This window comes from Orycteropus afer, unplaced genomic scaffold, assembly GCF_000298275.1.
Source record: "Orycteropus afer afer isolate SDZICR_OR568_19922 unplaced genomic scaffold, OryAfe1.0 scaffold00262, whole genome shotgun sequence".
NCBI classification, from domain to species: Eukaryota; Metazoa; Chordata; class Mammalia; order Tubulidentata; family Orycteropodidae; genus Orycteropus; species Orycteropus afer.
Genome location: NW_006921849.1, coordinates 2,859,513 through 2,885,541, shown reverse-complemented (window position 1 = coordinate 2,885,541; position 26,029 = coordinate 2,859,513). Strand labels below are relative to the sequence as shown.

The window sequence follows — 26,029 nt, the reverse complement described above, 5'->3', positions numbered from 1 at the left end:
TCCACCTTACTTAGTGCCGAATTCTGCCCCTCCCACACGATGGACATCGCTGTCACACTTGTTTTTCCTGTGGTCCTTATAACTTCCTAATAGACTCTGTTGTTGATTTTGGGTGCCATGGAGCTGATTGAGACTCGTAGCAACCTTGAGTGACAGAGTCGTTATCTACTCTGTCACACGATAGTAGGGTTTTCTTGGCTATAATCTTTATGGGAAAAGATCACCAGATTTTTCACACACAGAGCCTCCAGTGGGTTCAAACCACTCATCTTTCACTTACATTACACCGTTATAACACCCAATCCAAACCAAACCCACTGCTATTGAGTCGATTCCGACTCATAGTGATGCTTTATGGCGGATAGACACGCCTCAGAGGGCTTCCAAGGCTGTTAATCTTTACAGAAGCAGTCTGCTTCATCTCCTTCCCACAGACTGGCTGGTGGATTTGAACGGCCGACCTTTTGGTTAGCAGTCAAATGCTTTAACCACTGCACCACCAGAGTGCCTTGTTGCATTACCAGGGTTCCTTACTATACGTTAGGAGCTCTGGTGGCCTACAGCCTAAGGCATTTGACAACTAACCAGAAGGCTGGGGTTCAAACCCACCATCCACTCCTCAGAAGGAAGATTGGGCAATTTACTTCCATAGTGATACTGCCTCGGAAATCCAAAGAGGGATCGGTAGCTAGCCAACTTGATGGCAGTTCATTTTTTTTTACTATACATTATAACATGTTTATTCTCTGTGTTCATTGTCAGTCTTGCCCTGGTAGGATGCAAGCTCTCACAAGAGCAAGAATCTTTGTTTTGTTCACTGGTGTATCCTAGTGTTCCTAAATGTGCCTAGCATACAGTAGGTGCTTAATAAATATTTGTTGAATGAATTAGTTATTTCTAAACTTGCCTCTGCCTCTGAGTCTTCTGCAGCTCCGACACTAGTTACTTAAAACCAAATCAAAACCAAACCCACTGCTATCTAGTCTATTCCAACTCAATGTTATGTGCCGTCGAATCGGACCCGACTCATAGAGACCCCTCCTTGGGTTTCCGAGGCAGTATCACTACGGAAGTAGATTGTCCCCTCTTCCTTCCGAGGAGTGGCTGGTGGGTTTGAACAGCCAGCCTTCTGGTTAGCAGTCAAGTGCCTTAGGCACTACACTACCTGAACTCCAACTCAATAGAAAATCCTAATTGAGTCGCTGAATTTCATTAATTCCTCACTTCTCCCACAAGGTGGCAGTCTTTGCCTTAAATACAGGCTTCATATTTGAAAATTGACAGCACACTTAATCTGCTTGTTTTCTTTGGGTCAAGGCAGCCTGCCTACGGGATCTGACAGCAGGAAAATTAATAGAATGGGTGTAATTAGCCCTCCAGATCTAAGTGCTTTTAGGGAAGAGGCCATCGGGTATTATTTCTCTGGGGAGCGGCCCTTTAGTAAAGTGAGATGCTGCTGTCTTGACGGGAGCTTTGAAATGTTATTTGTGGGTGGGGCGTGGGCTTGGAGAGGTTGGCAGCACAGACTTATGAAGCCTAGAATTGGCCGACTACACGCAAAATGGATTTATCCACCAAGTGGACCTGTTAATTTTTCTGTGTGTTTTCCTCCCGCTTCAGCATGATGTTTAACCCTTTCTTCCCCAGCCCCTCTCGCCCCAGTTATCTTCCCCCAGCACCTGGGCATAACTGCTTCCTTTAGTCTTCAACCTCGCGTGTGGTCTAGGGACGCAACAATCTTCTCCTGGTCTTAGGTCCTCATTTCTACTTCTATTTCTAAACAACTCCTTCGCTCTGGGGGACAAAAAGAGAAAAAAAAAAAAAAGTTGCTCTCAGCAATTCTGACCCATGAAGCCCCCATGAAGGATGGCTTTGCTCTGGGTGGGATGCTCTCAGGAAGACAAGGAGATGGAGTAGTTCAATGATAAAGCATAAAACCCAAGCCAGATGCCATTGAGTCAATTCCGACTCATGGTGATCCCACGTCTTGGAGTAGAACTGCACTCCACAGGGTTTTCCAGGGTGTGACCTTTCAGAAGCAGACGGCCAGGCCTTTATTCCAAGGTGCTTTGGGTGGGCTTGACCACCAGTCTTTGGGTGAGTAGTCAAGTGCTTTAACTCTGTCACCCAGGGACTCCCATTCTGTGATAGCGCATCTTGACAAAGCTTCTCTCAGGCTGAAAGAATGATGCCAGACTGGAGCTGTCACTGGTGAAGAACAGTCATTCACAGTAGCAGGATCCAAGACGTCTGGTTGTTTATGCTCTGAACACTTTGGAATATGTTCATGTGTTCGTGTCCCAATCTCTCCCAGTCACCAAGCGGCCTTGTCTGGTGCTGGTGTTCCATGGAATTGTTTATGTTCCACAAAAGAACGCCAGGTGGCGCTGTGAGTTCCAGAACAGCTCCAGAACACCCCGGGTGGGTTTCTCCTTATTACCCACATCTGAGCATACAACCTTGTGCCCGTCAGGTCCCAGGGAGGAAGGTAGGTGGCCTGGTCTACTCTTCTTGTCAGCTCATCCCCCAGGAGATAGACCAAGGATTGTTCTAGAATGAAGAGATCTAGGTCTTGAGCGTCCTTGTCCTTGAGCAGAATGTCCTTGGCTAAAGGGTTACTTAAAGAAACTGAGCTCAGAATCTGCAGGATACAATGTGAGCTATAGGGCTCCCTGGGGGAAAAGATGGAGATGTGACTGTGTGACGGTGGTAGAGGTGAGTGTGACTGTGGTAGTTAAGGTTGTTGACAACTTGGCTGGGCCTGGTTGGGTGTCTGGGCAGCTGGATGTAGTTATTCCTCAAGGTGAGATTGGAATTGGTTCCATGGTGGAATCTACCGGAGCAGCTGAGTTGCTGCTTTAGGGATGTGGTCTGCTTCCAGTAGATAAGCAGCTTTGGAAATGGTTTGTAGCCTTTTGGCACACTTGACCCCTACGTGTAGGCAAGACGTTGTTCAACAGCCTGCCATGCCCTGCCAATCTCGGGACTTCTTCTGGATTTGAATTAGCGGCCTGCCATGTTGTTTGGTAACATAGGGACTGTGTCTTTTTACTTGTCAACCTTGGGCTTCTCAGCCTCAGCAGCCAGCAGCTGCCTGAGTAAAGAAAAGCCTCCAGCTTCAGTGGGCCGGGAGCAGGAGACAGATCTGAAGCCCAAGGTTGAGGGGCTTTCACCCAGCCCCTAGAGCATGGCACTTTGAACTCAGACTTAAAGCCTCCAAACTCTAAGAGAATAAACTCCTGTTTGTTCAAGCCATCCCATTTGTGGTATATTCCTTTCAGAGCAGCACTAGGTAACCAGGACACTGAGGAACCCTACAAAACTTCCCATAGAGACCTTATCTATTACTCTGGGTCACGAAGTGCATGCCCCATACCACAGGAAGGCAGGAGCTGGGGGGCCAGGCAGGATGAGCAAACCTTTCCTGGATTTGTCTGGCCCTCTAGGTCACACATATCCTTGACATTATTGGTCAAGTTAGACTCTATTGTTGCTGCAGTTGCTATTGTTGTGTGCCGTTGAGTTGATTGCAAGTCACAGTGCCCTGTAGGACAGAGTAGACGTAGAACTTACTAGGTTGTAATTTTGATGGGACTGATCACCAGGTTTTTCTCCTGCAGAGCCAGTGAATGAATGGTTTTGAACTGCTGACCTCTCAGTTAGCAGCCAAGTGCTTAACCATTGTTCCACCAGGGCTCCTAGGTTGCCTGCATGCTTGAGATTATTGGTAAAGTTGGGTTCTGGGTAGGATCTGTCATTCATGTGAATGTGATTCGACCATTCAATCTTGGTTAAGGACATAGGAAGTCTTTAAAGTGAAGAGAGGGCTCCATGGGAGAGGTCTGTAGCCCTAGCTCACACCCCCATCCTGTTCTCATGGTGGTGGTAGGTGCCATTGACAGGCTCTGACTCATAGCAGCACCTAACAACAACAATGGCTCATGGTTGTGAACAGCTTTTCCTGTTCGTTGGCTGCTTGGATGTCCTCTTTAGTGAGTTTCTTTTCATGTTCTTTGCCCACTTTGTGATTGTATTTTGATTGTCTTTTTGTTGAATTGTTACAGTTTGCCATGGATTTTAGAGATTAGACCCTTATCAGATACCTTGTTTCTGAAGATTTTTTCCCAGTCTGTAGGTTGTCTGCTTATTCTTTTCATAAAGTCTTTGGATGAGTTTTTAGTTTTTATGAGGTTCCATTGATCTGTTTTGTGTTCTCTTAGTGTATTTGTTATAAATTTTTTTGTCCTATTTTCACAAAAGATTAGGTCCTATAGTTTTCGTCGATGTTCTCTTCCAGAAAATGTATGGTTTTAGTTTAGCATTTAAATCTTTGCTCCATTTTAAGTTAGTTTTCCTGTGTGGTGTGAGATAGGGGTCCTGATTCATTTTTCCACAGATGGATATCCAATTTTGCCAGCACCATTTATTAAAGAGACTTTCTGCCACAGTGAATGGACTTTGACCCCCTGTCTAAAGTCATTTGTCCGTAGTTGGCTGGGTTTAAGTCTGAGTTCTCAGTTCCATTCTCCTGGTGTATGTGTCTACCAGGAGCTCTGGTAGCATTGTGCCTGAAGCACTTGACTGCTAACCAGAAGGCTGGCGGGTCAAACCCACCAGCTACTCCTCGGAAGGAAGATGGGGCAATCTACTTCCATAGTGATACTGCCTCGGAAACTCAAGGAGTGGTCGCTATGAGTCGAGTCCGACTCAACGGCATATAACAACAACAACAACACACATGTCTACCAATGAACCAATACCAGGCTGTTTTGATTACAATGCTGTACAGTAGTTTTTGATACCAAGGAGTAGCAGGCCTCTTGCTTTGTTCTTTTTCTTCAATATTGCTTTGGCCATTCAAGATTTCTTTCTTTTCCATATGAAGTTGGCCATTAGTTTTCCCATTTCAGTAAAGAATATTGTTGGTATTTGTGTCAGGAATGTATTATATCTGTAGATCACTTTAAATAGAACTGACATTTTCACTGTAGTAAGTCTTCCAATCCATGAGCACAGGATGTGTTTCCATTGTTATAGGTTTCTTTTAGCCTTTCACAGTAACGTTTTGTCATTTTCATTGCACACATCTTTTATATCCCTGGTTTGGTTCATTTCTAGATATTTTATTGATTTGGGGGCTATTGTAAATGGTATTGTTGATTTCTTTTTTTGGAGTAGGCATTGTTAGTGCAGAGGAACGCAACTGATTTTTGTGTAGGGATCTTTGTTCTGATCACTACACAAAAATTATTGCCCAATAATTTCCACATCAGAGTGCTGCTCTGACAGGAATATACCACAAATGGAATGGCAGAACAAACAGTTTATTCTCTTACAGTTTGGAGGCTTTAAGTCTGAGTTCAAAGTGCCAGGCATTAGGGGCTGGGTGAAGGGCCTTCAAACTTGGGTTTCAGATCTGCCTCCTGCTCCTGGCCCACTGAGGCTGGAGGCTTTTCTTCAATCAGACAGCTGCTGACTGCTGAGGTTGACAAAGCCCAAAGCTGACAAGTAAAAAGGCACAGTCCCAATGTTACTAAACAACACGGCAGGCCACTAATTCAAGTCCAGAAGAAGTCCCAAGATTGGTAGGGCATGGCAGGCTGTTGAACAATGAGTTGGCTACATGCAGGGTTCAAGCATGCCAAAAAGCTGGAGACCTTCCTCAAAGCTGCATCTTATATACTGGAAGCAGACCACATCCCTAAAGCAGCGACTCAGCCACACCAGTAGATTCCACCATGGAACTGATTGCCAATCTCACCATGGGGAATAGCTACAATCAACTGCCCAGCTGCTCAATCAGGCCCAGCCTAACTGACACACAAATTTAACTACTATAATCTTGTACTCTGCAACATTGCTAAATTTTTCTATTAGTTCCAGCAGTCTTTGTGTGGAATCTTTCAGGTCTCCTATGTATAGGATCATGTCATCTGCAAATAGAGATATCTGTACTTCTTCCTTTCCGAATTGTTGTTGTGGTGGTTAGGTACCATCAAGGCAGCTCTGACTCATAGTGACCCCTTGTAAAACAGAACACAACATTGCCCAGTCCCATACAAGCATGATATCCTTCGCCAAGGAATGGTCCCTTCTGACAATATGACCAAAGATGAAGCCTGGCCATTCTCGCTTCTAAGGAGCATTCCAGCCGCACTGCTTCCAAGACAGATTTGTTCCTTCTTCTGGCTGTCCATGGTATTTTCAATATTCTTTGCCAACACCACAATTTAAAGGTATCAACTCTTCTTCAGTCCTCCTTATTCATTGTCTAGCTTTACCATGTATATGAGGTGATTGAAAATACTGTGGTTCGGATTAGGTGCACCTTAGCCTTCAAAGTGATGTCTTTGCTTCTTAACACGTTGAAGAGGTCTTTTGCAGGACATTTGCCCAGTGAAATACAGCATCTGATTGCTTGACTCCTGCTTTCAGGTTTGTTGATTATGGATCCAAGTCAAATGAAATCTTTGACAACTTCAATCTTTTCTCCATTTATTATGATGCTGCTTATTGGCCCAGTTTTGAGGATTTTCATTTTCTTTCTGTTGAGCTGTAATCCATACTGACGACTGTAGTATTTGATCTTCATCAAAGTCCTCTTCACTTTTAGCAAGCAAGGTTGTGTTATCTGCATGTGGGAAGTTATTAATGAGACTTCCTCCAATCCTGATGCCACATTCTTCTTCATATAGTCTAGCGTCTTGGATTATTTGCTCAACATACATATTGACTAAGTATGATGAAAAGATACAACCCTAACACACCCCTTGCTGGTGTTAAACCATGTAGTATCCACTTATTCAAATGAATGACAGCCTCTTAGTCAGTACAGGTTCTACAGGAGCACAATTAAGTGTTCTGGAATTCCCATTCTCCGTAATGTTATCCATAATTTGTTATGATCCACACCGTCAAATACCTTTGCATGGTCAATAAAACACAGGAAACCGTCTTTCTGGTATTCTTTGTTTTCAGCCAAGATCCATCTGACATCAGCAATGGTATCCATCATTCCATGTCCACTTCTGAATCCAGCTTGCATTTCTGGAAGTTCGCTGTCAATATACATTTTTGAATTATCTTCAGCAAAATTTTACTAGTATGTGATATTAATGATATTGCCCAATAATTTCCACATTCTGTTGGATCACCTTTCTTTAGGATGGGGACAAATATTGATCTCTTCCAGTCGGTTGGCCAGGTAGCTGTGTTCCAAATTTCTTGGCAAAAACGAGTAAGCACCTTCAGCACTGCATCTGTTTGTTGAAACATCTCAATGGGTATTCTCTCAATTTCTGACATCTTGTTTTTTGCCGGTTCCTTTAGTACAGCTTGGACTTCTTACTTCAGAACCCTTGGTTCTTGATCATATGCTACCTCATGAAATAGCTGAATGCCGACCAGTTCTTTATTCTTGCAGTGACTCTGTGTATTCTTTCCACCTTCTTTTGATGCTTCCTGCGTAATTCAATATTTTGCCCATAGAATCCTTCACTATTGCAACTCATGGCTTAATTTTTTTCTTCAGTTCTTTCAGTATAAGAAATGCTGAGCATTTTCTTCCCTTTTAACTCCAGGTCTTTGCACATTTCATTATAATACTTTCCTTTGTCTTCTAGAACCACCCTTTGAAATCTTCTGTTCAGCTCTTTTATTTCATCATTTCTTCCATTCACTTTAGCTACTCTCTGTTCAATAGCAAGGTTCAGAGTCTCTTCTGGCATCCATTTTGGTCTTTTCTTCCCTTCTTGTATTTTTAATGACCTTCCGATTTCTTCATGGATGATGTTCTTGATATCATCCCATAGCTTGCCTGGTCTTTGGTCCTTGGTGTTCAATGTGTCAAATTTATTCTTCAGATGGCCTTTAAATTCATATGGGATATAATCAAGGTTATATATTGGCTCTCATGGACTTGTTTTAATTTTCTTCAGCTTCAACTTGAAGTTGCATATGAGTAATTGATGGTCTGTCCTGCATATTCCATCTGGTGAAGTCCATGTGTATAGCCACCATTTACGTTGTTCTAAAAAGGTATTTGCAATGAATAAGTTGTTGGTCTTGCAAAATTCTATCGTGTGGTCTCCAGAGTCATTTCTATCACCAAGGCCATATTTTCTAATTACTGATGATTCTTCTTTGTTTCTAACTTTCACATTCCAATCATTAGTAATTATCAATACACCTTGATTGCATGTTTGGTCAATTTCAGATTGCAATAGTTGGTCAAAATCTTCATTTTTTTTCATTTTTGGCTTTAGAAGTTGGTGCATAAATTTGAATAATTGTAGTATTAACTGGTCTTCCTTTTAGGTATATGGATACCATGCTATCATTGACAGCACTGTCAATGTTCTTAGTGATCTTCTTTTTAGATGTTCTGTTTATAATTGAAAGTGATATGTTACAGTCCCCTAATATTATTGTGGAGTTGTGTATTTCTCCTTTCTTATCAGTCCATATTTGTGTCATGTATTTTGGTACATTTCCATAGGTACATATGTATTTTAATTGTTAAATCATTTTGCTAGATTGATCCTTTTTTTAATTATGTAATGTCCTTTTTTATCTCCTGTAATGGATTTTTGTTCAAAGTCTATTTTGTCTGATATCAGTATAGCTATCCTAGATCTTTTATGTTTGTTTGTTTGTTTTGTTTCCTGGTTGAATGGAATATTTTTCTCCATCCCTTTCTTTTCAGGCTGTTTGTGTCTTTATGTCTAAAGTGTACTTCTTGTAGACATCAAGGAAATAGATCATGTTTTTATCTATTCTGCCACTCTTTGCCTTTTGCATAGGGCATTTAGACCATTTACTTATTGTTATTATTATTATTTTATTTTAAGAGCTTGTTTTACGTTCAATATTACGTGTACGTTTAGCCTCACTGCCCATTTACCATGTCCAATCCTAACCCAGTCTCATCTCCTCCCTACCCAGTAACCCTCCCCCTGTGCCCCTCATATTTATGCAATCCTGTTTGTCTTGCATTTCCTCAATTTGAATGTTGGTAAAGTTATTACTGAAAATGAAGCATCCACCTCACTCATTTTGCTATTTGTTTTGTTGAGTGTTTCATATCTTAATATTTTTTTATTTGGATTTTTCTGCTTTTATGTGTATTTGGCTGCTTTCTTGTGATGAACATTTTTCTAACTTCCTTCTTTTCTTCTGAATGTTTCTTCTTGGTGATTTCATAGTGGTTCCACATATGTCACATTGCAGGCTTTACAATTACAACAAAGTTTAACATATGAACAGCAGTTACCACACAATCTTAACATAATAAATCAATTTGTGATGCACTTCTCCCTCCCCCATTTCTGTTGGTGTGCTTCCATGAATGTCAATGTACAACCTGTATTCAATAAGTTTGCTTTGTACTTATTTCTTATGAACTTGATGTGGTATTGTTTGTGGAATTTAATTATTGTGTTTATTCCCTGAAAATATCCTGTACTTGGTCCTTATGATTGCCTGTGCTGTTGCATTTTAGGTATATCTCTCCCTCTCTCTTATTTTTTTCCCCATGCATAGAAATAAGTATTTATTTAATGCTCTTGCTTTTCCATTTGGAGCACTTCCTTGAGTAATACTTGCAGAGCTGGTCTGGTGGTGGCAAATTCCACGAACTTCTGTTTGTTTAATAATGTCTTCATTTCCCCCTTAATTTTGAATGACAACTTTGCTGGGTAAAGAATTCTTGGTTGGTGATTGTTTTCTTTCAGTGTTTTGTTTATGTCACTGCATTGTCTTCTGGCCGGTAGAATTTGTGGGGAGAAATCTGCACTGGTTCTTATGAAATCCCTTGATATGTTACATTGAGTTTTTCTCTTGCTGCTTTTGGAATTCTCTGCTTGTCTTTGGTTTTCAAGAATTTTATTATGATATGGTTCAGAATTGATCTTTTAGTGCATTTTAATTGGGGTTCGTATAGGTTCTTGTACTTGCAGGCTTGGATCTTTGCCCAGATCTGGAAAATTCTCTTTGATTTTCACTTGGAAACTCATTTTTTATGTCTTTATTGTCATCATGGTGCCCTGGGATTCCTATAGTTCTAATGCTAGATTTCTTTATTGCATCCTTTATTTCCTCTTGGGTTTGTTTTCTCTTGTATTTCGTGAGACCTGATAAGGTCAGTTATTTTGTCTTCTAGCTCATTCTTTCTATCTTCTTTCGTTCAACTCTATTGCTGAATATTTCTCTTGCTTTTCTTATTCAGTTGTTTTATTCTTCAATTCCAGTAGTTTTCTTTATTTTCCTTTATGTTTTCAATTCCCAGATTGAGTCTTTCATTTTGTTCCTCCAACTGTTTCCTGATCTCTGCTAGATTGTTTATTGTATTTTTTAAAAAATATATTTTTAGCACCATACCCTGAAAACTATCAATTCTTTACATTATTCTTAACCTCCATAGAAGAAATTTCCTCTTCTTCATGTTTTATTTTGACTGGTCCTTCTTCTCTTGTGATTTTATGTGTTTTTACTAATTTTGTTGGATTTGGGCCATTTTGTTGTCTTGTTTTTTACTTTAAATTATGTATTCCCATTTTTGTGGAGAAATTTTCTGATTAGATGCCCTGGTGGCACAGGGGCCAAGCACCCAGTTGCCAACTGAAAGTCCAGGGCCTACACCCAGAAGCTGCTTCATGGAACTAAAGATGCAGCAGCCCACCTCTGCAAAGACTCACAACCCTGGGGACTCCACAGGGCAGCTTTACTCAGCCTCCTGGATCACTAAGAGTCAGAATCATTTTAGTGGCAGCAGACTTGGTATCTTCTCCTGAGAACCACTAGAAAGCACTCTTATCCTATTTTTTTTTTTTTCCTAGTTCTGGTTCAGGAGATCTGGATGCTTGATGTCTGGGGTTCAATATACACACACAGGATGGGTGGTTATTATTTGCAGACAATGATGTAAACAGTGGGGCTCGATTTTTCTATTGCAAAAATGAGGAGCACTCCATGTATTTCCCTCTATAGGCACCCTGCACAGGCTCAGTGTTGCCCTGTCAGTCTGAAATATTCCCCTCGAGCTGCTGCCTGTGCTATTTCTCTAAGTCCTAGTGGCTGTCCATCTCAGGCCTCAGATTCAACAGCATTCTTCCCCAGTGCTGTGCACTCCCTTTGCCCCCTCCGAACTGCACTGCCGATGAAATTCCATGTTCACTTTGCACCACCTTAACAAAAAGGGGGAGGGGGCTTACAGCTTCCTTGGATTAGCTTCCTTTCAGTGTTCACTGTTTGGGGTATAACCCAGCTCTGTCTCAAATTGGCTGCGATGAGTGAGTGCTCCTGAGGTTAGTAGGTGGGTTCTCCCAGCTTCTGTGTCATCCCCTCTCCTCCTCCCTCCCACTTTTGGATGCACCTCTACTCTCCAACACCTCCGCTGCTCTCTGGAGTTCTATGATCTCAGCCTGCCCTTGTTTTTGTTCACAGTTCAGCGGACAAGTTGTTAGGCGAGTAAATGGGTGCCTCCGCTCACTTTGCCATTTTGCTTCACCTCCTGCAATATATGCTTTTTATAGAAAAATTCAAAATAGAAGGGGGAAAAAAGAAGGCTGCAAAGCAGCCCTTTGTCCCTGGCACCCAGTAACAGCTATTCTTAAAACATGGTTTGATTACTCTGTGTCTTCTTTTTTCATGGTCCATTCAAATTAATTGTAATCATGCTGTATCTTCATATTTTTATTTAAATATTAAAAATTACTCAGACAATATTTAAATGCTTTTTAAAATTGTTTTATTGTGGTGAATATATATATATATATAACAAAACATTTTCCAATTCAATGATTGTTACATGTTCAATTAGGTAACATTGATCATATTCTTCATGTTATGCAATCACCACCACTGTTTCCAGATTATCCCATTACCATTAACAGAACTCAAGTGTTCCCTAAGCTAACACTCCTCATTTCTCTCTCCCTCCCCCTCCTTGTAACCATTCATAAACTTCAGTTTCTATGTATTTCCTGTTTCATACAATAGAGATCATACAGTAATGGTCCTTTTATGACTGACTGATTTCACTCAGTATAATGTTTCCAGGGTTCATCCGTGTTGTGGCATGTATCAGGACTTCATTTATCTTTATGGCAGAGTAATATTCCATCATATGTGTGTACCACATTTTGCTTACCCATTCTTCTGTTGATGGACATTTTGATTGTTTCCACCTTTTGGCCGTTGTGAATAGTATTTCAATGAACGTTTGCATACCTGTTTCTTTGTAAATGATTTTTTTTTGTAAGCAACTAATATAGTAAAATATAGAATAAAAGTGGAAGCTGCCTGTCATACCTTTTCCAGAGACAATCCTCATGACCTGTATGGTACATATCCTCTTTCTATTTTCTACAAGTTTAGGCCTTTTTTCACTTAATGTTGTAAAATAAACATTGCCAAGCTATTCCAAGCTCTGTGTAAACTTATTGTTTAAAGGCTGATTGACCTTCTACTGAGTGGAAAGTTCCTACACAACCTCCCTTTTTTGTCACCAAAAAGTTTCTAATCACTTAGGAATCCAAGAAATCAAAGCCAGAAAGTGGCCAAGTACAACCCAGAGAAGTTATAAACGTAGAAAGACAGATCTTACTTGTAGATAAATGTGGATAGATGGATTATATTTGTTACAACATCATATTAGAATACCAAAGCAAAACCAACCTCACTGCTATTGAATCAATTCCTACTCATACTGACCACTACTATGTTTCCAAGGCTGTAAATCTTTATGGAAGCAAGTTGTATCATCTTTCTCCTGTGGAATGGTGAGGGGGTTTGAACCACTGACATTCTGGTTAGTGGCCAAATGCCTTAACCACTACACCACCTTTATTAGAATACACTGTGAGAGAAAAAAAAAAAAGTTAACTAAATTCGGAAAAGAAAAGGCTGACACTCCTTGCTTAAGGAAGCAAGAAGTCTTTAAACTGAAGAGGGTTCCACTGGGAGAAGTCTGTGTCTCTAGCCCACACCGTGCCCTATTCTCTTGATTTAGACCTGAAAGAGAACAAAGAATTTTTCTTTTTCAAAATAAGGTTTTTATTTTTTTGACTCTGTTTTCCATCCTCTGCAGTAGCAAGTGTTCTACTGCTATTTATTGTGTTTTTAATTTTTAATGCTTTGTGCAAGTCACCAGTGCTCTAAGCAGAATTGGCATGAGTACTTTGAGGGTGGACAGGAGCTCTGGTAGCATAGTGCCTAAGGCACTTGACTGCTAACCAGAAGGCTGGCGGTTCAAACCCACCAGCCAGTCCTCTGAAGGAAGGTTGGGCAATCTACTTCCGTAGTGATACTGCCTCGGCAACCCAAGGAGGGGTCGCTATGAGTCGGGGCCGACTCGACGGCACATAACAACAACAACTCTGAGGGTGGAAGTGATACTGAATTCTTCATTGTTATAGCCTGGTAACTTTCCTGAGGTGCACAGTTGGCCGTTGGACCGTACTTGTGGAGTGAAAGAACAGAAGGAGGAATGAAAGCAAATCACTGTTGTTCTCCAGCTGAAGCCAATTTCATTCTTTCCCTTCAAATGATAAACACTTGAAAGTAGGAGAAGTAGATGTGGTAACTTTTCATATTCATTTGCAAAAACACTTAAGAACAACAACAACAAATAAAAGCCCAGTTGGTATGAGTTGATTCAGACTCATGGCAATCTCATGTGTGTCAGAGCAGAGCTATGCTCCATAGAGTTTTCACAGCAGTGACCTCTCAGTATTCTGTTCTGGTTCCCTAGTGCTGCTCTGACAGGAATATATAACAAACAGGATAGCTTGAAGAAACAGGAATTTATTCTCTTATAGTCCAGGAGGCTAGAAGTCTGAGTTCAAAATGCCAGGTTTTTATTAAATAGGTTTTTTTTATTAAATAGGCTGGGTGAAAGCCCCTTGACCTTGGGCATCAGCTCTGCCTCTTGCTCCTGGCCCACTGTAGCTAGAGGCACCTCTTTACTCAGGCAGCTGCTGGCTGCTGAGGCTAACAAGCCCAAGGTCAACAAATAAAATGGAACAGTCCCAATGTTACCAAACCACATGGCAGGCCATTAATTTAAGTCCATTGTAAGTCCCAAGGTTGGAAGAGCATGGCAGACTGCTGAACAATGACATGGCTACATGCAGGGTTCATGCATGCCATAGGCTAGAGACTGTCCCCAAGGCTTCTCCTTATATTCAGGAAGCAGATCATATCCCAAAGGCAGCTACTCAGTTGCTTGTGGTAGATCCCACTATGGAGTTGATTGCCAGTCTCATCATGGGGAATACTACATTCAGCTGTCCAGCCACTCAACCAGGCCCAGCCACGTTGACACACAATCTTAACCACCACAATTCCACCCCTTGTCAACTTGGTACCTGTACAGATCTTCAATGGGTGGTATCTGTACAGATCTCCTTCATTTCTCTCGAGGACCCTCTGGGTGTGTTTGAACCACCAACCTTTTGGCTAGTAATGAAGTGTTTAATCAGTTGGGCCACTCAGGCATCTCACTTAAAAATCAAAAGCCAAAAACCAAACTCACTGCTGTTGAGTCAGATCCAACTCATAGTGACCCTTCCTTGGGTTTCCAAGGCGGTATCACTACAAAAGTCAATTGCTTAAACTTCCTTCTGAAGAGTGGCTGGTGGGTTTGAACCACTAGCCTTCTGGTTAGCAGTCAGATGCCTTAGGCACTGACATGGCATATTAGGGAAGCCCAGATTTTCTTAAAGGTGCCACGTCATCAGCAATCATGAAGAAGACTGGGGCAAGTTTTCAATGGTAATAAGAATGAAGAGAGAATGGGTATGAGCACCAGGAGGAAATACCTGTGGTGGCTTGTGTGATATTAGCACTTTTCTTTGGATGGCAAGTCTTTAAAGACACTCAGGTTTTAGGGTCTTGTTGTTGTCATTGGGTGCCATCCAGTTGGCTCCAATCATAGCACCCCTATGTCCAACAGAACAAAAAACACTGCCTGGTCATGCAGCATCATCCCAATCCTTTAAGTTCTTAAAGTTGTGGAATTATACTCGAGCAGTTCAAAATAATACTGTTTATTACCTCTTGATTCATTTGCTAATTGTGCAAGGCCTGCCCAGTTGGACCCTGGTGGCCATTTAGTTCCATCATTATGGCCAAGTCAGATGGCTTGGCCTCTCCGCTTCTGGGAAGGAGCTATTTAACAAAAGCCTTTTTTTCCCTCTTTCTTTTCTGTTTTGACTGCTTTAAGTCCTGCACATGCAGGTAGGGAAAGAGGTAAAAGAGTTTTATGGGGAAGTTGATATCTGGGACAGGAATTTCCTGAGAAAGCTACTGCATTAAATTAATGGAATTAAAATATGATCCCCTAAAGGGGAATAGATGCCAAGCACCTTTTGTCTTAACAGCCCATGTTGGTGCCTCATAAATTTTGATTGAATGAAGAACATAATGTAATAACATTTTTTCTTAAGTATATAATCCATGGAGAAAACCAGGTCAATAATGGTTTCCTGGCATAGCCTTTGAAGGCAAGTGGGGGTGAAGTTCAAATTTCTCTGCAGACTGGGGAAGAGGTACACCTAGCAAAGACAGGAAACAGGAACAATGTCATGTTCTACCTCATTTCATCTTAACAAACCTTCTATGGACAAAGTATTACTGACCTGTGTTAAAGTTCATGATTATTTCTTCTGCCATTTGCAATCTGCTATTGAGCTTTTCCAGTGAAATTTTCATTTCAGTTATTTTACTTTTCAATTCCTGAATTTCTAGTTGGTTTTTTAGACAATTTCTGTCTGTTAATTGGTCTTATCTATAGTATGGGGCATTGTTTCTCATAGTTTCCTTTAAGTCTTTAGATTTGTCTTCCTCGAGATACTTGAAGATATTTGTGATACCCAATGTAAGCTGTTTGTCTGGTAAGTCCAACATCTGTGCTTCCTCAAGAACAGTGTCTATTGATTGCTCTTGTTCCTATAGATAAACTATACTTTGCTGTTTGTTTGTGAGACTCATAATTTTTTTAAAACTGCACATGTAAAATAAAGTTATATGTCAGCTCTAGAAATTAAGTCCCCCCTCCCCTCAGGGCTTGTTGCTGCTGTTTGTTATTGCTATTTGTTTAGTGACCTTCCTGGACTAATTCTGTAAAGACTGTATATCCTCTGTCTCACACATAGAGACTCACTGAAGTTTCTGCTCAGTTAGCTTATGGTCAGCTAATGACTGGACAGGGTTTACCTAAATGCTTTAAGCCAGTAAGTTTTCAGCCTTTCATGAGGGGCTGTGTGTCCATTGGGATCTGACTTCAATGCTCTAGCAGGCAGTTTAGAACTCTACCTTAGCAGAGCTGCAGGTTCAGTCAGGGACAAGAGTTTTCTCAGGCCATTCCTGGGCATAAAACCAATTTTGGGAGTGCACACAGCCCAGTGCATGTATATGGCCATCCCAGGAATATGTCAGAGCTCTTCAAAGCCACCTGTGGACATCTGATGCCCTAGTTTTCCTTTTTAATTTTTTTGGCAGTCTTAGGTTAGACCCAACGGATAAATTTGCCTCACACACCTGCAGTGTTAAACGTTATTAATTGCAGTCAGTTCCACCTCGTGGTGACCCTATGTGTGTAGAGTCCAGTTGCTCCATAGGGTTTTCAAGGCTGTAACCTCTTGGAAGCAGGTCACCAGGCCTGTCTTCCAAGGTGCCTCCAGATGGGAGTCAACCTGTCAAACTTCTGGCTAGTTAGTATTTGAGTGCTTAACCATTTGTGCCACCCGGAGACTCAGTAGTTAAATAATCGGCATTAATTAATTTCAACAGTAGGGGTAAAATGGTTCACACAGAAGGAGCTCTGAGTCAGTTCATATGAAAACAAGCCCTGAGAATTAGGCTTTTCAATGAGCTGCCAGACACGTCAAATACTGACAGTTCTCTAGGGATGGGGCTTGTGGGAAGGACAAAACCTGCCTCCTTTAGCAGTTGCTAGGTTGCTGGTTTCCACAGCTCTGAGTTGTGGGGCTGTTGGCTCTTGAGCTTTCCTTGGAGCTGGGAAAAGGGAGATGGAATTATGGTAGCGTAGTGCCTAAGGCACTTGACTGCTAACCAGAAGGCTGGCGGTTCAAACCCACCAGCCACTCCTCGGAAGGAAGGTTGGGCAATCTACTTCCGTAGTGATACTGCCTCAGAAACCCAAGGAGGGGTCGTTATGAGTAGTGACCGACTCGACAGCACATAACAACAACAACAACAAATGCCATAAAAGCTCACTATTCTGATGGAGATACAGCTCTTTTTCTGGAATAAACACTCCTCAGATTGTTGTAAGCCTTTAGGGCATCCACAGAATTCTGAAAAGTTGATTTTGATGCCTTTGCCAGTCTTCTCATTACTTTCATGAAGGAACAGATTTTTGGAGGGTCTTTTCTCTGACAGGAGTCGCTGGGTGGTGCAAATGGTTAACATGTTTGTCTGCGAACTGAAAGGCTGGAGGGTCGTGTCCACCCCAAGGCACCTCAGAAGAAAGGCCTGGAAGTCTACTGTTGCAAAACCAGCCATTGAAAAACCTACAGAGCAAGTTCTTCTCTGACCCACATAGGTCACCGTGAGTTGGAATCAACTCAGTGACAACTGGTTCTGGAAGTGAGATCTTCCCCCATTAATCTTATGTATGTTAGGGTTTGAATGCTGTATGAACGAGACACAATCTCCCATTTAATCTACAAACATTATAAGGAACTATAGGGGGAGATAGATGATGAACTAGTCATGGTCCTGGCCTCAAGGCATTCACAGTCTAGGGAAATAAGCCGGGACCCAGCTAACCCTCCTTAGAGGCACAGTGACTTGGAGGCAGAGTGTAAGGGAGCTGACTCACACTTCCTTAGAGAAATGAGACAATTCTCTGAGGAAGGTGGGCTTTGAGTTTGGTTTTTTATGACTTACCAAGCCCTTACATTCAGCTATAGATTAGAACCTCACATTCCTGCATCCCTCAGTGCTGGGAGACTCAGAACAAGAGGCACATGGGCCCAGAGGTCTCCTGAGCAAGCAGCAGACCCAGCCCCCATCCCCTTCTCACTCCAGGATGAGGTCATAAGGTCATAAGGCCATGAAGTGTGGGTGGGATTTCAGTAGACAGATAATGGGGAGAACCCACCCCAGGCAATGGGGAAAGTATAGGCAAAGGTGGGGGGGGGCAGGGGCAGATTCAGGGAGAGGTCAGGCTGAAGCCTTTGGGTTTTTCTGAGGGCAGTTGTCGTTGTGGTTAGCTGCTGTTGAGTTGGCACCAGCTTATGTGACCTCATGTACAATGGAACAGAGTGCTTCCTGGCCCCCACAAGTGGGTGCAGGTCGGACCATAGTGATCCGGACGGTTCTTACCGGCTGATTTTCAGAAGTAGATTGCTAAGCCTTTCTTCAGGGTCTCTATTAGTCTGGAAACTACACTAAAATGTCCTAAGTATCATAACAAGGTATGTTGTTGTTGTTATTATGTGCCGTCGAGTCAGCCCCGACTCATAGCGACCCCTCCTTGGGTTTCCAAGGCAGTATCACTACGGAAGTAGATTGCCCCATCTTCCTTCCGAGGAGTGGCTGGTGGATTTGAACCGTCAGCCTTCTGGTTAGCAGTCAAGTGCCTTAGCCACTATGCTACCAGAGCTCCTATAACAAGGTATAAAGTGCCTTATCTAGGAACTGAACATGTAAGGTGTGAATTCTACCACTACCCCTGTATGAAAGCAGCAGTAATCATGACATATTTTTAAGCAGCATGTAAGGCGAGAAAGAGAAAACTAATTGTCTTTATATAGTCTTCTCCATTTTATTTAATACTTGAGTAACTGATGTTCAACTGGCCCTTTAGCCCTGGCATCAGACAGACACAGATCTGAATCTTCACTCTTCCCCTTTCCCAATTGTGGAGCTAGGGAAATCTGTGCCACTCACTGGGCTGCTGTGGCTTCGTCTGTGAAGATGGGAGGCTAAGGCTCGTCGCATAAAAATGTTGTACACATGAGATGAAGTACATTAACTATCTGTCACACAGTAGATGCTTCATACAAGAGAGAATTTTTTGGAATTATTCTCCAAAAATATGTTTAAAATCTAATTATCCATGTTTTATTTTATTCACCGAGACAGGGACTGCCAGAAGATATGGAATGTGTTCAAAAATGCATTTCTTACCAAGAACCCTTGCAACATTACAGAAGAAGACTACCAACCACTAGTGAAGTTGGCCAATCAAACTTTACCTTGCAACAAGGTAACTGGTTCAAATGAGTGATTTTAAAACTGAGGATGAAAGTCAGAGGGAAGAGATTACAGGACCAGATGTTGACTAGGATGTTGACTAGACACACACACACACTCTCTCTCTCTCTCTCTCTCTACCCCTTTCTTCTCTTTCTCCCTCTCTTTTACACACACACAAAGCACATGCAACACATACACACACACACAGTCTGTTTTACATACACATGGAGCATACTCCACACACAAATGCAACACAGATAAGCACATAACCCAAGCCATGGTGTTGTCACTTGCCTCATATGCACATGAGAGCTGGATGATGAGTAAGGAAGACCGAAGAAGAATTGATGCTTTTGAGTTAGACATTAGGTTGGGGGTGTGGTTGAGAAAAGGATGGTGTTTGTGGGGCCACTGGGGACCAGGGATTAGGACATTTGGGGAAGGTCGGTAAGAGAAAGAGAAATGGGGACATGGAAAGAGGAAGGGAGAATTGGGCAAAAGTCAGACAAAACAAGTCTAACGCCAAACACACCACAAACAATGAAACAAAAAAAAAAATCCAAACTTACATAGGCACAAAACTTTTCTCTGGTTTTTGATAATAATCATAATAACAATGCCAATTTGCATTTGCAGTTTATGTTTTTCGTTTAGACAGTCGTCTCCCAACTATTATCATACAGATTAAATGGAGGGTCAGTGAATGGAGGAAGCCCCTCAATTAGGTGGACTGACACAGTGGCTCCAACAACGGGCTCAGACACAGCAAGGATTGCGAGGGTGGGGCAGCACGGGGCAGCGCTTCGTTCGGTTGTGCATAGGCTTGTTATGCGTTAGAACCAACCTGACGGCACCATTATCTGTAGGATCCTGGGGGTGCAAGTGGTTTGCCATCAGCTGCTCCCTTAAAGGTTGGCAGTTTGAACCCACCCAGTGGCACAACGGAAGAAGGGTCTGTAAAGACCATCACCAAGAAGCTCCCATGAACAGTTGTACTCTGTAGTATGTGGTGTCACCAGGAGTCAGTACCAACTCAAAGGCAAAGGTTCAGGTTTATTAACCATTATTTTACCAGGTCTTCACAGCCATCCTGTGAAATGGACACGTCGGGTGTCAGCATCCCCACTTCACCAGTGAGAAAGCTCAGGTTGCTTATTTTAGGTGGCCAGTGATTGGTCAGCAGGCTAGAAAGTGACTGGTTGAAACACAAAGGATGGCTATATGATTTGTAGCTAGAGTGGCCCGAGTTTTCATATATTGAATATACTGGAAAAGATGTAGTAGAGTGCATCTTTTTAAAGTCAGTGCTTAACGTGGAATTCAGTGTGCTCAAATTGCCATGGAGAAGCCCTTGCATTCATCCTCACATTGCAGCCTCTCTTCCCATTGTCAGTGAGCTGGAGTAATTAGCATCCTCCTTGGTGTAGCAGGCACAGTGCCCTGCAAAGAGCAGGTGCTTGGTACATAATAGCCTAGATGAACATTTAAATACATGACACTACTATCCACACTGTGCTAAGCAATTCATCTGCATTATCTCATTTAATCTCCCCATCATCCTGTGAGTTTGGAATCATTATCATCATCACCGTTCTATAGATGAGGAAAGTGAGGCTTAGTGTTGCTGAAAGTCAGCTAATGAATGGTGCTGGGAGACTTCAGGAAGACAGTTTGACTCCAGGCCTGGGCTGTAAGCGGCTACCCACCACTGTCTCTATGAATAATGAAGAGGTTCCTGGAGGAGAATCCTATTCTGAAATTTGTCCTTCTGTACTTTTAAGAGGGACCCTGAGAAAAATCCACTGTGCTAGCTCTGTTTTGTTTGTGTGTGTGTCGGGGGGGGAGGTTTAGGGGAAGGAGAGAGGGCCAAGGAGCTTTATAAGAATCGAAGAGCACCTCTCCCAGAATACGGCAGAGAGACTTTTTTTTCTTCAAGTTATCTTGGGAATTTAGGAACTCCAGAATGCCTCCTCCACATGTGGTTGGATTTCAGGTTTATTATAAAGTTGATCAGTGACTTTCAGACCTTCTTGATTGCAACCCAGATTCTTAAGTTCATTTTGTATTGTGACCTAGAAGATACACATACACAAACACATTCCAGACATACACACACACTCTCTCTCTCTTCCTCTTTCTGTCTCTCTCTGCCTCTCTTTTACACACACACACAAAGCACACTCAACATATACACACACACAGTCTGTTTTACATACACATGGAACATACTCCACACACAAATGCAACACAGATATGCACATAACCCAAGCCATGGTGTTTTCACTCGCCTCATATGCATAATGCATGTGAGAGCTGGAAGATGAATAAGGAAGACCAAAGAAGAATTGATGCTTTTGAGTTGTGGTGCTGGCGAAGAATACTGAAAACAGCACGGACTGCCAGAAGAACCAACAAATCTGTCCTGAAAAAGTGCAGCTGGAACGCTCCTTAGAAGCGAGAATGGCCAGACTTTGCCTCACCTACTTTACTCATGTTGTCAGAAGGGGCCAGTCCCTGGAGAAGGATATCATGCTTGGTAAAGTGGAGGGTCAGTGTAAAAGGGGAAAGCCCTCAACAAGATGGACTGACACAGTGGCTGCAGTGATGGGTTCAAGTATAGCGAGGATTGTGAGGCTGGCGCAGGACTAAGAATTGTTTCTTTCTGTTGTACTTACTGTGGTCGCTATGAGTCAGGGTCTGCATGACATCACCTGACAACAACAACACCACTCCACACATATGCACACACATACACTGTCTTTCTCTTTTACACACGCACACATAACAGCACACTCCAATACACTTGCATGCTCTCTCTCCCTCTCTCTTTTACACACACACAGAATACACACACTCTACACACATAAACACATAAGCACACTCCATATGCACCCACACACAATGCAATGATGCACAAAACAATACTGATGCTTTACTACATGTAAATTATTCTGATGTTTTCTGGATTCTTTCATTTACAAAAAGGTAGATTATTTTTTCACCTATCCCGTTGATTTCAATAATAATTGTGCTTATTCTTCCTTAGACCCTCTTGTGGAGCAGAACGAATGCCCTGGCCCATCAGTACACAAAGGTCCAGCAAGAAATATTCACCCTGGAGGACACCCTGCTGGGCTCCATGGCTGACGGCCTGGTTTGGTGTGGAGACGCAGGCACTACTGGTGAGGCTCTGGCCCCTGTGGGATTGCCCAGGGCTGCTGGGCAAATGAGCCCTGAGCTGTGCCATGAACTCTGACAGATCAGTGCTCAGAAAAGAGTGCAGGCACCCACTCTGATGCCACTGATTCCCTCGGTGACAGTTCAAACAAAGCAAAACAAGAAACCAAAACACAGTGTATGTGTGTGTGTGTGCATGGTAAAGTAGAACTGTGCTCCACAAAATTTACAATGGCTGATTTTTCACAAGGATATTGCCAGGCCTTTCTTCCAAGGTACTTCTGGGTGGTAGCTGAAGCAAATGGAAGAAATGAGAAGATAAAACAAGATAAATCCAGAAGATCTCAAAGAGCAGCTCGAGCAGACAAAGCCAATTATACAATGAAATATGCAAAGACCTGGAGTTAGAAAACCAAAAGGTAAGAACGTGGCATTTTACAAGATGAAAGAACTGAAGAAAAAATGTAAGCCTCAAGTTGCAATATTGAAAGATTCTAAGGGCAAAATATTGAATGATGCAGGAAGCATCCAAAGAACATGAAATACACAGTGTCACTGTACCAAAAAAGAGGTCTATCTTCATCCATTTCAGGAGGTAGCATATATCAAGAACCAATGGCATTGAAGGAAGAAGTCGAAGCTGCACTGAAGGAATTGCTGAAGAACAAGGGTCTAGGAATTGACGGAATATCCACTGAGATGTTTCAACAAACAGATGCCCCGCTGCAGGCACTCACTCAGCTATGGCAAGAGATTTGGAAGACAGGTACCTGGTCAACTGACTGGAAGAGATCCATATTTGAACCCATTCCAAAGAAAGGTGATCCCACAGAATGTGGAAATTATCAAACAATATCACACACAAGTAAAATCTTACTGAAGATAATTCAAAAATGGTTGCAGCAGCAGATTGACAGAGAACTTCCAGAAATGCAAGCTGGATTCAGGAGAAGACATGGAATGAGGGATATCATTGCTGATGTCAGATGGATCTTAGCTGAAAGCAAAGAATACCAGAAAGGTGTTTACTTGTATTTTATTGACTATGCAAAAGCATTTGATTGTGTGGTTCATGACAGATTATGGATAACATTGAGAAGAATGGGAATTCCCAAACACTTGATTGTACTCATGAGGAACCTGTACATAGACAAGGAGGCTGTCATTGGAACAGAACAAGGGGATACTGCATGGTTCAAAATCAAGAAGGGAGTGTGTCAGGGTTGTATTCTTTCCCCATACTTATTCAATTTGTATGCAGAGCAAATAATCTGAGAAGCTGGGACTATCTGAGGAAGAATGTGGTATCAGGATTGGAGGAAGATTCATTAACAACTTGCCATATGCAGATGAAACAACTTTGCTTGCTGAAAATGAGGATGAATTGAAGCACTTACTGATGAAGATTAAAGTCTGCAGTATGGATTACACCTCAATACAAAGAATACAAAAATCCTCACAACTGATTCAATAAACAGCTTCATGGTGAATGGAGAAAAGATTGAAGTTGTCATGGATTTCATATTACTTGGTTCTACAATCAACACCAATGGAAGCATCAGTCAAGGCATCAGACAACATATTGCATTTGGCAAATCTGCTGCAAAAGACTTTTTTCAAGTGATGATGAGCAAAGATGTCTCCTTGAAGACTAAGGTGAACCTAACCCAAGCTGTGGTATTTTCAGTCGCCTCATATGCATGTGAGAGCTAGACAATGAATAAGGAAGACTGAAGAAGAGTCCATGCATTTGAGTTGTGGTGCTGTTGAAGAATGCTGAAGGTACCATGGACTGCTAAAATACTTAACAAATTTGTCCTGGAAGAAGTGCAGCTGGAATGCTCCTTGGAAGCAACAATGACCAGACTTTGTCTCACCTACTTTGGTCATGTTGTTAGAGGGACCATCCTCTGGAGAAGGATATCATGCTTGGTGAAGGTGAGGGTCAATGAAGAAAGGGAAGGCCCTCAATGGATGGATTGACCCAGTGGCTGCAACGATGGGTTCAGGTATAGCAAAGATTGTGAGGCTGACACAGGACTGGGTAGTGTTTCGTTCTGGTGTGCATAGCGTTTCTATGAGTTGGAGGAGACTCAACGACACCTAACAACAATGACAACAACAACAATATGCAAACAGATAAGAAATAGATTGTTTTATTTTTCCATAGCTTCACTATTTTAAGAAAGAATTTAGATGGAGAACTGAAGAAGAAAAAAAAGGAGAAAAGTTTACAGGAAACAAATTTAAAAGCTAAAAATGTGAAATAACAAAAGACTCACAACACTGCACTATGGGAAGGTATTTTCTATCCCAAAACCCTGTCTAATCAGTTCTCACTTCTTTTATTTTTTTCTCTTTATTTATATTGAGGATATTCTCACTTTATATTGTTTTATTGTTGTTTTTATTACTTTTGACTCTTTCTAAAAGTTGATCTTGTAGTAGCTTCTTTCCTCCACTTTGTGTTATATTCAATTATGTAAGTGATGCATACTAATTTGAAAAATACTTGCATGTCACACAATGCCTAAGGCTAAAAATTAAAGGTCACCTTGCATCCTTTGCAATCTTCCAGTCTTCAAATAATGCTGGAAACAGAGTTGACACTACAGTGGTTAAGAGCACAAGTTCTGAAGCCAGTATTTCTGGGTTTGCTTCCAGCTCTGCCGCTCACTGGCTGGCAAGCTCCTTAACAACTCTGTGCCTCAGATCTCCCATCTGTAAAATGGGACTAACGTGGGCCCTCAGAAGGGTGTGGGGGATCCAGGGAGTGCATATCCATAAATCATGTAGAGCAGTGCCTGGGACTTGGTTAGTCTGAATAAATATTAGCTATTTCTAATAATTCATAAAGATTTCTTGAAATTTATAAGAAAATAACAAATTGACAAAAATATTTTAAAGTATAAATACCTGGTGTTGGTGACAGTGGAGGTAAATGAGTAGTCATATACTCTTGGTAAGAATATCAACGTTTACCACTTCTGAATCACAACTTACCAGTTTCTACCACAATTTGTCTTTTAACACTGAAATTCCACTTATAGAAATTTAACTCTCAGAAATACTTCCACAAATGTGCATATGTTTATGTGTGTGTTTGCAGGTCAGAGTTCCTTCTTATACCCACTCCTCACTTACAGACGCGTTGGATAGTGAGACATGGTTAAGTAAGGACAAGTGGATTGCTCCTTTAAGTTGAATCTTGTATACAGTCTCTACTTTCTTTATCTTTGGCATATTTTTTTAATTGATTTTAACCTTTTCTACTATTTTACTTGCTGTCTCAGGTCCTGATTTTTACATTTTAATTTTCCTCTATTCTGACTTACATTATTTTCTGTAATTTTTCACCTTGTTTAGTTTCAGCTAGTTTACTTTTTTTCTCTAAAAGTCTTAATTTCTGTTATAACCTTTTACTCTCTATGTTATTTTCCTTTTTATACTCTTCATATAATTTCTCTTACTGTTTTGTAAAATTTATTTCCTTTGCTTTTTTATCCCTAACTTGAAATTTAATGGGTAAAAATAGGATAGGACTACCATGTTGTTGTTGTTGTTGTTATGTGCCGTCGAGTCGGCCCCGACTCATAGCGACCCCTCCTTGGGTTTCCGAGGCAGT

The 26,029-nt window shown here is 41.7% G+C and overlaps 1 protein-coding gene across 1 annotated transcript in view; it reads left to right on the top strand.

The window, feature by feature from the left end:
* CD38 (CD38 molecule) overlaps positions 1-26,029 on the top strand; it is a 97,971-nt gene that overhangs the window by 57,131 nt on the left and 14,811 nt on the right. Inside the window, exons 3-4 of the mRNA XM_007950083.1 lie at positions 19,114-19,237; positions 22,274-22,409. Of these exons, the coding sequence (XP_007948274.1) occupies positions 19,114-19,237; positions 22,274-22,409 (260 nt within the window). The remainder of the gene's footprint in view (positions 1-19,113; positions 19,238-22,273; positions 22,410-26,029) is intronic.